At 35.1% G+C, this 18,589-nt stretch overlaps 1 protein-coding gene across 3 annotated transcripts in view; it reads right to left on the bottom strand.

Moving 5' to 3' along the window:
- Nucleotides 1-18,589, bottom strand: part of LOC149542930 (uncharacterized) — a 223,123-nt gene that overhangs the window by 17,422 nt on the left and 187,112 nt on the right. For 2 of the 3 annotated variants that reach the window (XM_089797846.1, XM_089797847.1), the window contains exons 8-17: nucleotides 16,838-16,906; nucleotides 16,617-16,733; nucleotides 16,356-16,424; nucleotides 5,280-5,359; nucleotides 4,909-5,037; nucleotides 4,531-4,822; nucleotides 4,329-4,427; nucleotides 4,052-4,222; nucleotides 3,836-3,963; nucleotides 3,518-3,662 (exon numbers count right to left, since the gene is read on the bottom strand). In XM_089797846.1, coding sequence (XP_089653972.1) covers nucleotides 3,518-3,662; nucleotides 3,836-3,963; nucleotides 4,052-4,222; nucleotides 4,329-4,427; nucleotides 4,531-4,822; nucleotides 4,909-5,037; nucleotides 5,280-5,359; nucleotides 16,356-16,424; nucleotides 16,617-16,733; nucleotides 16,838-16,906 — 1,299 coding nt within the window. The remainder of the gene's footprint in view (nucleotides 1-3,517; nucleotides 3,663-3,835; nucleotides 3,964-4,051; nucleotides 4,223-4,328; nucleotides 4,428-4,530; nucleotides 4,823-4,908; nucleotides 5,038-5,279; nucleotides 5,360-16,355; nucleotides 16,425-16,616; nucleotides 16,734-16,837; nucleotides 16,907-18,589) is intronic. The other variant, XM_089797848.1, reaches the window with a different exon arrangement.

Genomic DNA, 18,589 nt, shown 5'->3' on the forward strand with positions numbered 1-18,589 from the left:
CCTTTCTAATATTAACATTAGCTGATTGGAAGTCATTATCCTTTTCCTTCATAGTAAAAGGTGCATTCAAAGCTATAGTTTTAGGTTTCTCCTCATGACTCATCGCACCATTCTCACTTGTATCTTTGCCGACGTCACCACTTGGCTGCAATGTGATTTTTCCCTCATTAATTTCACAAATATGACCAAGTGTCCACACCTCCTGACATGTGAAACAAATCTGCTCTTCCCTCATTTGGTTATTGGACTTTTTGGAAGACCCTACAACCTATAAACATCATCAAAATAATTACCATGTATCATACTTGCCTCTAGTCATCCATTTATGGTAGACAATATACCATCACATTCTTGATGATTATAAGTGACAACATTATGAGATTGGTGAAGCATATTATTGTCATTGCCAAACTAAGCTTAAAATTGATTTCAACTTTTACATCCTTGCCTATGAGATCTCCCATGAATTGATGATAAATATCCGTAACATTGTGGCCCAAATACACCTCATATTCCCCATAGTTATCACATAATTCCAATACCTTCATAGGAAGATTCCATAATGCTATCCACCTTGCGTAACAAAGTTGTTACCTCTTGATGAAGGAAAAAAGTATAACTATTATCTTTCAAATTGGAATTATTGTCATTTGTTGAGTCGTGTTTTCACCCCCTTAAAGTGCATCATCACTACAAACTTAATGACCGACATGAAGCATAGCATTGTACCAAGGAGGCAGTGCTCAAGATAAAGAGGAGGTCATCACTAGGGAGAATGAAGCCATGGCAGAATGGATGAATGAGTTGGAGGGGAAAGTGATGAAGGAATGGCAGCTACATAGAGCACTATGCCAGAGAGTATTATACCAATAGCAAAGAGCAACCCATTAGAGAGCATTGTACCAATACCAAAATGGACCATACCAAACAAGTTTGTACTAGTTGTGGCCAACTAGGGCACCAAATGCTCTATAGTGCTAAAATTGTGTTCATTTTGGAACACAATTTTTAGCACTACTATCTTTCAAATTGGAATTATTGTCATTTGTCGAGTCATGTTATTACCCCCTTAAAGTGCATCATCATTGCAAACTTCATGACCGACATGAAGCATAACATTGTACCAAGGAGGCAGTGCTCAAGATAAAGAGGCCATCGCTAGGGAGAATGAAGCCATGGCAAAGAGGACGAATGAGTTGGAGGGGAGAGTGAGAAAAGAATGGTAGCTGCCTAGAGCACTATGCCAGAGAGTATTATACCAATACCAAAGAGAAACCCATTAGAGAGCATTATACCAATACCAAAACGAACCATACCAAACATGTTTGTACTAGTTGTGGCCAACTAGGGCGCCAAATGCTCTATAGTGCTAAAAATTGTGTTCATTTTGGAACTTCCACCCATAGAACACTTAGTCCCAAAGAAGGGGGCATGTTAAGTACATAATACGCATAGGGTGGTCGAATTGAGGGCACATAGGGTGGGGCCCACTACTCTTTGCCTTGCGACTTCACCAAGAATTGAGTAGGCCACTTCGATAGAATTGGTGCTAGCACCTGCTATTGGAGATATCACCCCAACAACTACAATTGCGGACCCTACAATGGAGGTACGGCCCTATGACTAAATTTTCGAGTACCAAGGTGGACAGAGTAGACAAAGAGAGAAGAGGGTGACACCACACTAATACATTATGATACAACAATGTAGAGGGCGGATACATTCCAAACAGGGACATAGTAGAGTGGCCTTAGGGGATGGATGAGGAGACTGAGATAGATAGTCAATTGGCGAGGTTTGTGATGGGGATGTGTCACATTCCACCACCATCACCAACATTGTTTATGGTGCAGCACACTAATGAGAAAAAACAACCAGAGGAGGTGCCACAAGTCATACAAGGGAAGGTTATTGAGATAGAGGAAGGGAGCACTCAAGTAAGGGTGATTGGATACATGCAGGGGGGTAGCAAGCGAGACTTTGTGGAGTAGCTTACAGCTTGAGGATGGCCCCACACCACAGACTGCAGAGATAATGGAGTGGGCTAGACCACATATCCTAGAGGGGTAGACAAATATGATGAGCATCCTACACAACATTCAACAAGCATTCTATGAGATATTCCTTTCGCTCCATAAGGTGACCAAATCTGCACGAAAGGTAAAAGAAGAGAGTTATCTGGCGCTAGGCCAAGATGCAGCCTTGCATGTGAGAATGGTAGAGCAGCACAAAGCTACCACTTCTTTGGAGAACGAACTAGCTTGGAAGGAGGAGCAAGTGCTAGCCACCATAGTGGAACTAGAGCATACAAAGAAAGATTTGATGGATGCACTCAAGCTGATGAAGGTGGCTAGGGAAACAAAGATAATGCTAAGTGAGATCCCGAGCTCTTCTAGTAGAAGCTCCCGCGACCAACCTCCTCCACCACTCTAGGGATGTTTTCTCATCATTCTTCTTAGTAATTTTGATTGATGATACATCAGCCATTCTTTTTATCGTCTAGAAGGCGACTTCTTTTTGGGGGAGCTGATGTTAGCCATAGTTTAGATATTAAGAATTCATGGAATGTAATTATAAATGGCACGGTATGCTCAACCAATTGTCAGATGCTTTATATATGTAAACTGGCACTGAGAATATGTTACTTTTCGCTACAGACATTACATGGAATAAAAGTATATGATTCTGCCAATACTGTGTGCACTATGTTTATTCTAAATCATTTTGTTATTCATGTTCTGCTTGAATCTACCTGTTTACTCCGTGTGTAAAACCATATTCCCCTTAGGGGGTAAACAAAGTCTTTTGTTCAAATTGTGTATTGAAAACTTTACACTAGTCTGCAAACTATGTTGCTCAAAATTTATCATTGATTGACTATTGTGTAAGCATATTTAATATCTCATGTAAAGTGTCAACTCCGTGTTGGATTACCCCTAGACAAGCATTTGACAATCATGTTCACCAAAAGTCTTTTTAAATAAATTAAAGCTTCCTTCCTCGCTCTAACCATGGTTGTGAAGCTTAACCAAATCAAGTTGGTAAGGAAAGAGGAAGCTAAAACTTTGCAAGTGCCAACAGAAATAGGTCACTAATTAGATGAACTCTCTTTGTTTGTCTAACAACTACCGTGATCCCAATTCCCATAGCCATATTACGTTAAAGTAGACCCACAATTATTCAGCTAACTTCACTGCAACAGATATAACCCAGCAGTTATAGTTTAGATGCAATAACACAATTTTTAACAGGAAAGCGAAATGGCATAATTATTTAATTATACAAGAAAACAGGGAAATACCCATATTTATTTCCGACTTTAAGCAATTAGAATGGGCCATAATTAGGGCTTACTTATAAGAACCTATTCAGTTATAATCAAGCAAGAAATAAAGCATCTCCTAGACACTCCGATCATTCTGACATAATTAGATAACAGATTAAACTACCTTCTATATCAAGATAGCACGTGGGACCAATAATATGAATGTTCGTTAGAATTAATGTATTTATCCACCTCTTTCAATGCAGGAATTAGCAACATGGATAGTGCAGGAGATGATGCAGCTGCAGCAGACCGAGCACCATCCTCATCCTCACTCACTCGCCTTCCTGTAGATTTTGAAGTCGATTTTGGTACATCCCAAACGTCGCGCATATCCCTATAAATGACAAGATTGTTCAGATCAGTTGCATGCACCATACAGAACTTTGACGTCCAATATTTTAACTTCGTACAGGTAAAACCATCTCACTTAAGAAAATAACAGCAGCAAAGTACAGAAATAAACGTAACCTCTATATGACATAGATTTATGGGGTAAAGCGGAAATACCTCATAGAAGATGTACTAGCTGATCTTTCTATAGATTTTGACTCCTGTCCTTCCATGTAGACCTTCGATAAAGCATTCTTTTCTCTAGGAGTTCCTCTTTTTTGTCCAGCCTGCAATGCAGCCTTTGCCTAACAAATAGAGGCCTCTGTCAATGTATAGTTAAATGAAGAACATTATCTACCAATTTTCAAAGAGATCAGAAATCGAGAGCCTTACTGCAGCAAGATTAGTGGCACTATCTTCACGCGAAATATTTGAAGCCTTTTCTTGATTCCCCAGTCTAGATCTAGGATTTTGGACAATAGTTTCTGACTCATCAATTTTATTCCGAACAACAATTGTACCACTAGTGGACACATCTTCACTAGATGTATCTCTGCTGCTAAACTGCGCAACCAAATTGATATCAACTCAAGAAAATGGGCATATATATAAAGAAAGGTAATAAAAAGGAGTCCCATATGTATAAGACTATGCTGGATGACATGCATACCTGTGAAAAACTCCTATCAGTGAAACCAGAATTGGCTTGGCCTTGTCTCTGAAAATGGGCACCCACCAGAGTTCCAGAACTGCTAATAGATAGCTTCCCCTGAACATAAAGATATTGAGCTCCTAAAAATGTTAATCAATATGTCTACGACTAACACAAACAGAAATTTCTAACTACAGCAAAAACACATAAGATCTCTTACGTCTTCTAAAGAGAAATTTTCTCTTCTCTCTTCTGTAATCCCATAGGAGTTTTCAGAAGGATCAATACTAGTAGATGTTCCTCGCGATGCATTAAAAGAACTAGAGAAATTATTCCACTCATTTTCTCTATCAAATGCACCCTTTACAACATTTTGATTGGAAATTCCATCTGCCTTTCTTTCTTTATTTCCCACAAGTTGAGTTGATTTCACTGCACTACGAACTGTCCCCGTGCTCTGAGGAACAGCTGTACCAAAATCCCAACTAGCATTTCTTCCACTTTTTCCACTACTACAAAAGGTTAAATATGAAGTTAACACATCTCAATCTCTAGATTTTGACAAAAAATATATATCAGGCAGGGATAGCTGGAGCACCTGAAAAGAATAGATTCATCGTCTCTTAATACTTTGGGCAGTTTCAGATTTTCAGTAGAATTTTCCATATAACTTTGATCAAACCTCTGTATGTCTTTACTTTTTCTAATCTGGACCTTTGGGCGCTCTCTGAAAATTCAGATTCAGTAATTATAGGTAAAGTATTTCTGGCAAATGACTTAAACAAACTACTAATTCTCAGCAAACCTTGAATCTCAACATATTGTAATTGGCATTTTGATAGAAACATTTCAAACCTAGTACATGCCTAATCTAGAAATCGCCAATAATCAACAACGACGTAATTGATATCCATTGTGTGTGAGGAACTAGCAATCCTTCACAGTTCAAAATCTAACCAACATACACACCTTATTCTTTCGAGAAGCCTCGGGCTTTTCCTAGCATTCTTGATAAGACGAAGTTTTAGTAGATCTTTTGCACTGGGCCTCTGTTTGATAGAAAATAAATATAAGTATAACATTTGAGGGATACACAATTGAGAACTTCTATAGGTAGATTATATAATGTGATGTCAAGGGTGATTTTTTATGTCAAAGCCTATCTACCATAACAATTTGTGATATGAAACCCACCTTGCTGTAGCAGTGGAATTATAGAACTTTGTCTTATATATTTTCAGATCTTATACTACATGGGTTTTGATCTCATGACCAAATAAATCAAGGTTTCCAGTTCACCTAAATTATGACAACTCTAAGAAACAAATGTACCTAACTTACAGTTGAAAGTTGAAACTTATTCAAAATATACTTTCAGTTTTTGTGACTTATTAACAGTTGTAAGAAGGGATTGATGTAGTATCCACCAGCCCTCCACTTTGGTATACTGGTACTTGTTTGGTATCCACTAGCCCTCATATTTTCTTGCATGCATCAATAGATTTATATAAAGAGATTCTACCGTCACTTTATGATAGAAACTACAAACATTCAATAAGATAAATTAAAACTCTTGCTTATAAAAACATTAGTTTGCAGAAACTAAAATAAAAAATTGTGTTAGTAGGAAAGAGAAACAAGCAGTGCTTACATCCAATACATGTAATCATAATGCACAAAAGTAAGATGCCATGTTGCCAAGTTGGTATATTATATTGTGAAACGTAAACATGACCGCAAGCCTATCAGAAACAAATCATATCATATAAGCAGGCTTTACAATAATAAATAAATAAAATAAAAAACTTAGGAGTGCATGGAGAGACTTGAAGCCTGCAATCAAACTCAAAAGGCCTAAGAAAGGCATTATTTATTGATCTCAATATAAGCATTTTACAAAGTTAAGGTCACACAGAGATAGAAACACTATGCAGGACAGAATATGCTTATCAAGCAGTTTAGACTGAAATTTTTCATGCATAAGATGGACAACTTCTTGTAGGAAAAAAACAAACTAGTATAGTGTAATGTCCCTTTTTAGGACATTAGGAAATTTAAAGACAAATTCATATAATATTAAAATTGACTATGAGAGTGTGAATTAAAATTTAAAAAGGTCAATTTAATATTATAAAGTGGGCTAAAGGTGACAAGCAGGGATAAGATGAAAGGACAGGAAGGAAGTCGAAGAGTCACAGCTTTGAGGATTAAAAGGAGACAGACTCATTCATTCGGATCATGATTGGTTTATGATTCAGAGTTCAATTTCTCTATTGCGGGAGTTACTCATAAAGCTTCAACTTTAATCCAGCATGAGGATGTCAACTTTCGTGCTGATAGACAATGGATGCAAACCCATTGTCTGTGGAGACGTCACATCAGGTGTCTACTGTGTGCTTACAAGTTCTTTCTTAGTATTCCAATTTGACTGTAAAACTATGTTTAAGATTGGACTTTTGAATTTTGGCTATTGTATTACTGATGTATAATGCAATAGCATATTTCAAGGTATTTTATGAGAATCTAAGATTTTGTATTATTGGTTTGTAATGCAACTTCATATGTTTATGTTCTAAATATTATTTTGAGAAAGAAATCAGGTAAATATCTATTGTGTATATTTCACATAGCTATTAGTTTTCCCAAGGCTCACTAAGTTAAAGAAATTCACCCATAGTCAATCAAACTACCTTGTACAATCATCCATGATCCCATTCCCCATTCACCCTTCAATCTTCAAAGTCAGAAGAAATACAAAGTCAACAAATGAATAATTGGGGGCTGATCATACAAAAAATACTCAAAGTTTAGAGTCTTTATCCATCACTCTAGTGCTAAATAGTAAATACATATCCACAATTCACAAGGGACTTGTTAACAGTGTAACTCTTGCCATTTCCATGACAAATCTATTTTTATTCTCTAAACAGTTTTAAAACATTTTCCAATTTTGTTCCCTCCAAATAAAAAGTCATACTACAAAATGTATTAGCAAATTCTAGTAATGATCTTCTACCACAAATATTCCTAGTAATTTTTATTGTCCAAACTCCCTTTCATGGCAAGCAAGTACTCGTGCTCATCAAGCATAAGCATCATGGACCATTGTTACAAGACTCAGACTCGCCTCTAGCTCGAAAAGTCAAAATCCACTCAGACACGAACTTGGCGACTAGACTCAACAAGGACTCGGAAAATTGAAAAACCCATGAAATTCAAAGATTTTTGAGAATTTTAAGATTTTTTCATGCATCTTTTAGTCAATTAACATCAAATACACAATAATTCAGATAAATAGAAGCTACTTAATACACATACACAATTTTGCATAGATCACATAAGTATAAAAACGAATTTCTAAAGGAAAAAAATAAATAACACAATATAAAGTAATAAACGTAGTGTCACTGCAATGTCAAATATCTACAATATTCATAAATTACGAAATCCATGGTATCAAAACTTCAAAACATATATCAAACTAACAACTATAGTGTAGAACAGTAGAAGACTAAGGCTCATAGTGGCCAATGTCCTCCTACGCCTAAGTCATGGAAGACTATACAGCCATCCTCTCTCCCTCTATCTGAGGCCGAAACTCACCCTCATCCTCATCCTCACCCTCACCCTCACCCTCTTAATCCTCATCATCAAACTCATATCCATCACTCCTAGCCTCAGGTCCTGCACTCTGTCTCCTTGCACTCTAGCCTCCTCGACTACCATCACTACTGCATCAGCCTCACTGAAGACAGGATCAGCAATCTTTGTGTTCCACTCTGCATGTGAATCAACATTCTCTAATACAATTGGTGATGCATCGATCCTCAAGATTTGTCTATGATGAAGGTGAAGGTTGTAGTGAACAAAGGCAAGATCATTCAATTTTTGCACTACCAACTTATTGCGCTTCTCCGAGTGTATATGCTTGAATAGACTCTAATTACGTTCGTATCCTGATGCACTAGATGGCTGGCTCAAGATGCGAATCGCAATGCTCTATAAATTTGGTACCTTAGTGCTAAACATCTCCCACCATGCAGCTAAAACAAGAAAAATTTAAATCAATTAAATAAATTTGACTTTATCAAATTAAAATGGTAATAGAATTAGAAATTAGAATGCAGAATCATAGATTTTTACCAGGCATCAATTCTGACCTATTTTTCTTGCACAACTCCTGTGCAAATAAGTCTCCTTGAGCTTTCTTAAACAACTCAATCTCACGAACTACAATCATGTGACATTCTCTCTACAACATCATAGAGGCCAACCCACACTTCATCATCAACCTTGAACTGTGGGTTGAATTGGTATGCTAGATTAAGGAAGTAGGTTGCTGCATGTGTAGGCCTATGATGTAGATTGTGCCAACCTCTATCAATGACATCCCATATAGGCCCATACCTATCTTGATTCCCTACAAAAAAACAGTGAATGGCCTCCTTCACCCTATCCACACCCTCATAAATGTAGCTCATTGAGGGATTCTCTCCATCAACAATTCATAGGAGAACAACGAGCAACTTTATGAACTACAATCATTATGAAAGTTGAAAGAGAAACAATCAGCTTTAAGCTTTTTCTTTAAAAAATGAACAATAATTTATAACATAATTTCATAAACAAAAAAGTTGAAATGAGGACAAAAAGAAAAATTACCTTCACAATCTCAGCGATTCATGTTCAAAAGGAAGCCTCATAAAAAAGGCGATCAATTGTATCAGTTTCTGTAGTGGTCTTTGCATATGATGATGCAATTCACTCCTCACTTACAAACATGTGTCTCAAACCTCTCTTTGAATCAAGCAAAGATTGCAATGTGAGAAAATTGGTTGCAAATCTAGTGACCCCTGAATGAGACAACTCATTTTGTTCTATGTATTTCCTCATAAGGCTGAGGACCCATGTATGATTATATATGAATTTGCATACACTCCTTGCTCTATAATTGTTTTTATCCAAAGGAGTTTACCAAGATCCTCTAACATTGTAACATCAAGTTTTTCTACAACTACTTTCATCATTTATCTAACTGATTTGAAATTCATTTCTCACATTACTGAGTTTCCATTTCATATCATATTCGATCAAATTAAAATCTAGACTAATTGCTGAGATTAATACTAAACTAAATTCTGAAATTAAATCTAACCGAATTACTAAAAATAAATTTAATTCTATTACTGAAATCTAATTCTAGACCTAAAATGCTGCAATGAAAAGATGCACTAAACATGCTAACAACTATCTTTTCCAAAGAAAAATCTTTCAGCTGAAAAAGGAAGAATACTAACTTAAAAGAAAAAGAAACATATTGATTTACTTAAGAGACTTTTTCAATTAATTGTCCAAGCTTTGACTTTGGTGAGAGGAGAAGCATTATCATAGGCATAACCTCCCAACCGTGGACCTTTTTACTTATCCTCACAGGTTCTAATTAAATAGAACGGCCCTCCCTACCCTGAGGTCGGGCTTGGGATGTTCATTGATCCAGTCATCGGAGTACTCAGGTGGGTTGAGATCCCAACAGCTATTCAATTGAATAACCGAAGCATTAGGACAACAACGCGATCTTTTTGTTGTCGCAAGTTTGCCTATTATCGCCCTAGCCAGGGATTTCAAAGACGGGTTTTTATAACCCGATCTCCACCACTCAGCTCAACAATTAATTTTCAAAGTGGAATTGCATGAGCTAAAATAAATGCATTAAATTTATTTGAGTAAATTTTAATTACTAACTATATCCTTGTTTTTTCTTCTAATAGGTTTATCAACATCTTAACACCACAATTCGGGCCATCAGCTAGTGACTCACTGGTGCTTGTTCTTTTATCCTCATTTGCAAAGCTGGCACCTTAATCACTTTTTTGGCATTGGCCGGTGGTATTTCTTGATACTATCTCAATTATTAAAAACCCTTAACCAGAGATTAAAAGAGGAGTTTAAGTTGTATCTACAGACTTTATTCTTAATCATTTGACAAGCTTTATCTAATCATGTGACTGGACTGAGTATACGTTTGTATTTATCTAAGGCTTGACCTGTTACTATTCACGTGGTTAAAATAAAAGCATAAACTTCGAGGGAAAAAAATGACTGCTCAAAGATATGTTGACATAAGATATACGACTTGACTCATTATTGGAAGGCACAATTTAAAAAGACAAATTTGACTCAACATTGATAAGAATAGAGGAAAAGAAATAAAGTAGCATTCTGTCTCTTACATGACAAAGGTTTGCAGTGATTGATATTCCCGAGCTTTACACGTCCTTCTTAGAGTTCCATGGGCATGTAAAGGATGATAGAATATAAAAAGAAGGATATACAATGACAGACAACTCCTTAGCAGATTAGAATATGCATTTCTCAAAAGGAAAAACGTGAGGAAAGGTAGTCAGTTCTGAATGATGAAACATGACAAGAACAAGCAATATATATAAAACTAAGCTTGTCTTTATGACTTCCTGCCGTTACAAGAACACATTACGAATTCCTTCTTAGTTTGTATTTTTTTTAAAGAATGAATATGGAAGAAGACGAATTAAAAGGAAAAGAAGGAAAGAGGAAATGAAAGGTCAAATTAATAGTATTATTTTATATTATTTTATTGTCTTTATTAAGTTTATAAATATGTAAATACAAGGTGGCTTATTGGATTAGAATTTTAATGTAACGATGCCATCTTGTGTTTATATATTTATGATTTTAACTAAGAGAGTAAGATAATGTAAGATAATATTATTGATAATTTAAATTAAGGTAAGAATTTTGTTTATAATTATTATTTATATATATAATTTTTTAACTTTAATTTTAGCTGATGCGGATTCCACTAAGAAATTTTGTTGTCGAGTCTTAATAAACTTGCCAAGGCGATTTTTAAGTCAAACTTGTCATTCCTGATGACTGGATCTTATGTCCATCCCATTCCGATGACCTCGTTTCGTAATGCTTCCCCTCTTTCTCCAGTCTTCATCCTACATCCTTTAAAACAACATTCTCGCCAAAACATCAATTCATGATTTATAATTTGTTAGATAAAATTGTTAGGAAATTTTATAATAAACACTAACTGATTCATCGTAAATGTACAACGGTTAAATTTAACTGACTTCATTTCACATGAACACAACGGCTAAATTTAACTTATTCTACTTCATAGGATAATTAAATCGATGCAACGACTAAAAATAACTGCTTCAATTATACATGAACATGAATAAGTAGAACAATGGCTATAACTGCCATAGTAAAACAACGGCTATCATGAACTAATTTCACTTGAACATGAAAAATTATTTTTGGTTCAACGGTTATATTTAGCTTTAAAATCTTTAGGGCAAATATTGGGATGTAACATACCCACCCCCTTAGGTTTTTCATTGTCCACGATGAAATAATATCAAATTGTTTTTAAATAAAAAAATAAAAGAAATGAAATATTTAGTTTCCAGTTTCTGAAAATAAATAGGGATATTTCTGAAAGATATCATGAGTCCTCCCATGTAGCATTATCTTCTGTATACTGGTCCCACTGGACCTTACTCTAGTTATCTCTCGATTTCATAGGCGCAACTTACGCACCTCGAGTATTCTGGTTGGCTTTACCTCTACCACCCCTGGCTCTCGTACCTGCAATAGTTTCCAATCAATCATATGCTCATGATGACCAACAAACTTCTTAAGATAGGACACGTGGAAGACGTTATGCATCCTAGCAAGGGTTGGAGGTAAAGCAATCCTATAGGCCACTGGATTAATAACCTCTAAAACTTCGAAAGGTCCTACATATCTGGGAGCCAATTTAGCATTCTTGCCAAACTTAATTGTACTCTTCTGAGGCTTAACTCTTAATAACACTTTGTCCCCTACAGAAAATTCTCTGGGTGTTCTTTTCACATAAGCATAACTTTTTTCCCTATCGTTAACTTCCTTCAATCTCCGGCGGATCTAAAGTATTTGTTCTTCCATTTCTTGAAGCATTTCTGGCCCAACTATGACTCTGTCTTCTAATTGATTCCAGCTTACTGGGGTTCTACACTTATGGCCATACAAGGCTTCAAAAGGTGCCATTTTAATTGAAGACTGGTATGAGTTATTGTATGCAAATTCAACCAAAGGCAAATACGTTTCCCATTGATACTGTCGATCCATGCAATAAACCCTTAGAAGATTCTCTAATACTTGATTCACTCGCTCTGTCTGCCCATCTGTTTCAGGATGATAAGCTGAACTTATATTCAATTTAGTGCCCAAGGCTGAAAATAGTGTCTGCCAAAATTTGCAAGTTATTCTTGTATCACGATCTGAAATAATTTTCTCTAGTACCCCGTGTAATCTGAAAATTTCTTTTATGAACTTATGGGCTATCTCGGGTTCTCCATCAAATAAATTTCCTGGAATAAAATGTGTTACCCTAGTCAATCTATCAACCACGACCAAAATAGTGTTATGTCGATTCCAAATCATAGGCAACCCCTATACAAAATCCATGGATATTATTTGCCATTTCCATTCAAGTATCTCATTTGGTTGCAAAAGTTTTGCTAGGCATTGATGTTTCGCTTTCACTCTCTAACATTCTAAACAACTTGCAACATACTACTCAATTATTTCTCTTTTCATTTCCCTTCCAAAAGTATAAGGGTTTTATGTCAGATAACATTTTCGTTACTCCTAGATGTCCTAAATATGGCGTTGAATGATACTCCCCTAGAATTAATCTTCGTAACTCGAGATGATTGGGTACATAAATCCTGTGGCGATATCTCAACAATCCATCTTCCTCTAAGTTAAAATCTAAATACTTGGGGTCCTGTGGATCTTTAATAAGTGCCAAACTGATTTCTAAGTAAAAATCATCATGCTCCAATTGTTGTAAAATCTGATCCTTTAACTGAAATTTTACCTTAATCTAATGATTACTTATAATACTCATGAATGAATAGTCCTGAATGATTATTATGGGTAATGAGAATATCCAACAATAGTTACTTATCCTCGATCGGTACTCGACTGTTATATTCATTACATACAATTCAAAATCATACTGTTATTGTTTATCATATGGCAGGTCATGGTAGCCAATCAATCATATTTGTTTACCATTACTTATGGTGGTAAATATTAACAAATGTTGACAGCAGTTCAACGTGCCTCTTGACACTTATAAATATCAAAGTCGATCAGCTAAGAGAGAAGTGTGAGATTTGACTTTATAAAACAAGTCCCCTTTTGGATTCTCCCCTTGCAAAGATTTTGGTTCCTATCGTAACCTTTCATAAGTGCAAGCATTAATATAGCATATCAGAGACGTCACCATATACAGAGCATATTCATATTTGATATATCAGAGACGGCTCGAGAACAGAAGATTGCACAATTCATATTGAAGAACATCAGAGACTGCATTATCTGCCAATTAAACATCCTGTAATTGCAACATATATCACATTGTTTATTAGAGATGGCTCACAGGTTATGTGCATATTTCATATTGCTAAATCAGAGACAGCCAGTCATCTATATTGAAATATATATGTACTGTTCGAACTAAGTTGTATATATATTTATAGTTGCCATCTTCATTTCATAATTCACTGTTCATTGCATACTACTATTGCATCATAATACATTGTTCACTTCCAATATCGTTACACCCACACATTACATCCTTACTTACTTCATAACTCATTAGTGTATTTTAACTATTTTAGCATTTGAAATGACCAGTCATATGTACATTTCATTGATCTGCATTCATAATTCAGTAGCCTTAGTCATATAAATGAATTGATCCACGTAGTATCTGAGAAACATAAAAAGAGGACATTACATACCCCTATATCCTATTTTGAATTTGAAAAAATAATAGTAGCAGTACCAGTACCCATGATCTCCATGCACCCTTGGTGGGTAGTGGAATGTCTCCTCTTCAATCCTACCATTTTCATTACTTCTTGACAGAGATACTGGATTAGAGCTCTCGAAGCCAAGTACAAAGGTTCTGTCATCTGAAAGTTAATATTGGACATGAAGGAATATTCTCAGATCAATGTTATTGCCATCAGTGAAGGATTCTCATTGCTGACTTTCCTTGCTGTGCATGGAGTTCTCTATAACTATAGAGTGTTCTCATTTATCACTGTTTAGCTGACAACAGTGCATCATATAACTGAAGAGTGTGTGGAAATCATTCTTCACTTTATCAAGCTATCTTGGATAAATCACTTGCTGCTTGCAATCTCTCAACACAATAGTACCATTCTTTGTGCATTTCTGAGTCCTGGAACTGGCATTATATCTAGTTTGCATGCTATTTCAATATGACTAGTGAAATCCCTAATAACACATCCTGGAACATGGATTTAATCCTCTATTGTAGATCAGATATCCTATATATATATATATATATTAATTGTACTCTCTGCTCATGGAAATAACAGTAGTGGGTTTCAATCTCATATTTGTGTTCAAAATAGTGCAAGTACTATTGATTTATATAAGAGTGTTTATTGAATGTAAGGCTGTTAACATCTACTGTCATCATGATCGCTTTAAATTCGAGAATTCAAAAAGCATAATCTCCTTGCCAGCAAACTATTTTTCAAAAGAACTCAGTAAAAAATTAGGTGAAACTCAATTCTCTGACTGTCACTTTTGAATTTGTGCCCTCATTGCCACATTCCTGACCATTTCATGAAGAATATTGTCACCTTAAGGTAAGTTTTTGTTGACTGTGATTCTTTGGCTCTTATTGCTATTACCTTATTATGGGGGAAGCACTTCCTATCCTGATTTTGCAAATGCATTGCATCTGTAGTTGGGATTGCTTCTCCCCTTCCTTATCTTTCCTTCTCCGTTGAAGAGGTGACTTCCCTGGAAATGTTGTTCTACTCGACTCCAAACCCTATAACACCCAAAGGGATACTATTTGCTCCCTCAGCTACCACAGGAACATTGTTCTACTTTCTCAGATGCAATCGATCTTGCACATTAGTAACCATTTCCACTGCATCATCTTTTCTGACCACATCTGCACTACTCCCAAAAACACCTTTTCAACAATAAGCCATTTTTTCAAAAGAAGCATTTTAATATATGACAAACAAGATGTCTAGTGAACAGTAGCTTTTCAACAACCAAGTTGTCTTCTCACATCTACATCTTATCTGTTTTAGGCTCTATAAAGGTTAGCTCATTCTCTTCCAAATTTCTTTACAATAATTTGTTTCCAAATGTACATGGGTTAGTTCCATTTCCCTTTCAGATTTCTGTACGCACATATCTGTGCAAAGTGATATCTGATAATGTATTCATCAAATTTTTATAGATCTTAGTACAATACCAAAAAATTTGTTTATTTTGTTGCTGGAGGACCAAAGATGTGGGACTTACAGAATTTTTCTGAAATATTATACATTTGGAATTTAGGTTTGCATTGCTCAAGGGTCTTAAGGTGCCCATATATGTATTAATAAATGTTTAAAAAACATAATTCCTATTTTGGAAACACGACACATAATTTAAATAAAATTTGCAACTAGTTCATGTAAAAGTTTTACACACTTAGGAGGACAATGGCAAGACTATTAAACTTTGTAATATGACTTTCCTGTTCACAATTAAATTTCAATGCCCATTGACAGCCATATTATATCTTATGGCTGACCAGATATATTTGTCTTTGAAACTCAAATTCCAGGCCTCAGTGCACTGACTGTAGCAATCATATAAAAGATGAGCAAGCTGCACTATCTCTTTTGAAATTTTATTGCGAAAATGCTACCAGACATGAAGAAATGTGAAACTATACAGAGCATCTGTAACAAAATATAAAACAGCAGCTGTTTGTTATTCCAAAATGGGAGTTTTTATTTATAGAAAGAGCAGATAAGAAATGTCAAGTCGTAAACACACATTAACTGTCAACATATCTAACAGAACAAATTTTGAAGAACATTTAACTCTATAAAATTCCAAATTAAAATAGAGTTTGCCAAATAATACAAAAGGCAACATGAGATTTCAAAAACCAACCTCAGTAGGATTCTTCTTGAGGCAGAGGGAAACAAACTCCTTCAAAGAACGAGAAAAATGGTCTTCAAGCTGTTCATAGAAATAAAAAGTAATATTGACTTCATCCACATGAAATAAAAAAATTCCCATGGTAAATTACTGGTTAAAATTTTCTAAGTGGAAGCATTTGCCTAAGATTAAAAAGTGTATGAAGCATTTTTCTAGGCTACAAAGCCATTAACGTGATAATAAAAAACCAACTAGAAACAAATGCAGAAATACCTGTGGGGGACTATTCTTAGGAATAAGAAATAAAACTCTCATTGGGTGAAGATCTGCAAAGGGAGGCTCCCCCTTGGCCATCTCAATAGTTGTAATACCCAAAGACCATATGTCTGCCTGTATCATGCCAACACAGTCAATATTTTAACCAGTTAAAATTGAAGCAATGGCGACATAGTAACCCATTATATATAGCTCACTGAATTGCATAGTTGATTTACCTTTTCATTGTATCCATCTGAATTCTGAATAACCTCTGGCGCCATCCAGAATGGTGTACCAACAAATGTCTAAATCAAACCACCATCAAATTATAAATAATCAGAGGGGGAAAAACATACTACATGGAAAATCAATGGAAGATTCTCATCTGGAATAAATTATTTGTATTCTACAAATAAAATGAGGTAATTTTATGGTCTACCATGTTTTTAATCACATCAAGAAAAATTCAAACTGTATTTCACTTGTTCAGATCATTGACACATGACCAAACTACAGTATTGGATCTCAGAAGTAGAGATGACAGCTGTAGAAAAGAAAAGAATGCATGGTGTTTACAAAGATAATGTAAATCTAGAACCAGAAGTTAAAAGGATATTTATCAACAGCAATAAGCCTATGATAACTACAAAATGAAATAAACTTCAATTATATTCTTATACAGAAGCAAAACAATAAACCACGAAAGAGACATAAAAAAATGTGAAAATATCTAATTTTCATACACATTGAAGTGAGAAACTATAGTGATATGATCAAATATCGTAGCAAATAATAAATCTTAAGAGTCAACGTGAAAATGATGAATTTGGCAAAGACAATAATAAATCTTAAGTGTCCATGTTTAAAGGGTGACTTTCGCAAAGACGACAATAAATATTTAGGGTCTACATGTAAAGAGTGACTTTGGCAAAGACAAACCTACAAAGCAATAGAAAATGGCATCATCATACTCCCAGAAATCTGAGAGAGAAAGGAAATTTCCTAAACAATCAATCCTAAAGAGAGAATACATCCTCCTAGAACGGCTAAAGATGCTAGTGATGCTGTCTCAGCCATAAGGATACATTGTACATGCCCTGATTTGAAAAGTACCAGTTCGGTCATAAAAACCACTTCAGTGAAAGAAGGTTTCCATATACGTATTTTGTTAAAGATAAAATACATGGCAATATTTCAATGACCAAAACATCTCTCTCTCTCTCTCTATTTTAGACTAGATTGAAGTACAATACAAATATAGAAGATAGTGTACACTGTAGACACCTAAAATTGTCCCACACTTGTGATTGTTCATTGAATAGTAATTTTTCCTCTGTTAATTAAATTGTTCTTTAATTACCTAATTAATTATCATTATCTAATTAACATTCTTCATCCTAATTCCTTATTAAATCTCATCACTGTTGAAGATTGTAACTGCAATAGAGATCTTTATCTCTCGTATTTGAGAAATATGATGGTCACCTTCAGCTGAAGAGGATATCTGATAATAATTGAGATAATATTAAATATAAAGTCATGTGTCTTATGACATGCATTGAGGCATGCATATGGAAATACAAAGAGTCATGTTTTGGGAAGTTAAAGGGACCTTCGGTTATAAAGTGAAGAGTCTCTCGATTTGCTATATATATCGCTTCAAGCAAAAAGCATTGTACACTTGAACATTTTTAGCATAAAAAAAGTGATATTTTGCTCTGTGGTTAGATTTTTTCCTTCAACTGGAAGGGTTTTCCCAGAATATCATCTAGTGTATGTTATACCTGTTTTGTTTTCCTTATTGATGTTTCTCATTTATTTCTAGGCTGAACGTTAACATGGTATCAACACCAGGTTTAATAAAAGCATTTAACGAAGATTTATTTTCCTCTAGTTCATTTTTCTTTCTGATACAGATTTCAAAAGTGTTTCAGGCTATCTGTAAATATTGGAATTTGATAGCTGCATTTCAGTTCTTACCCTTCTAA

Source organism: Cupressus sempervirens, chromosome 8 (assembly GCF_028749045.1).
Source record: "Cupressus sempervirens isolate cs-2001-9-10 chromosome 8, ASM2874904v1, whole genome shotgun sequence".
Taxonomy (NCBI): Eukaryota; Viridiplantae; Streptophyta; class Pinopsida; order Cupressales; family Cupressaceae; genus Cupressus; species Cupressus sempervirens.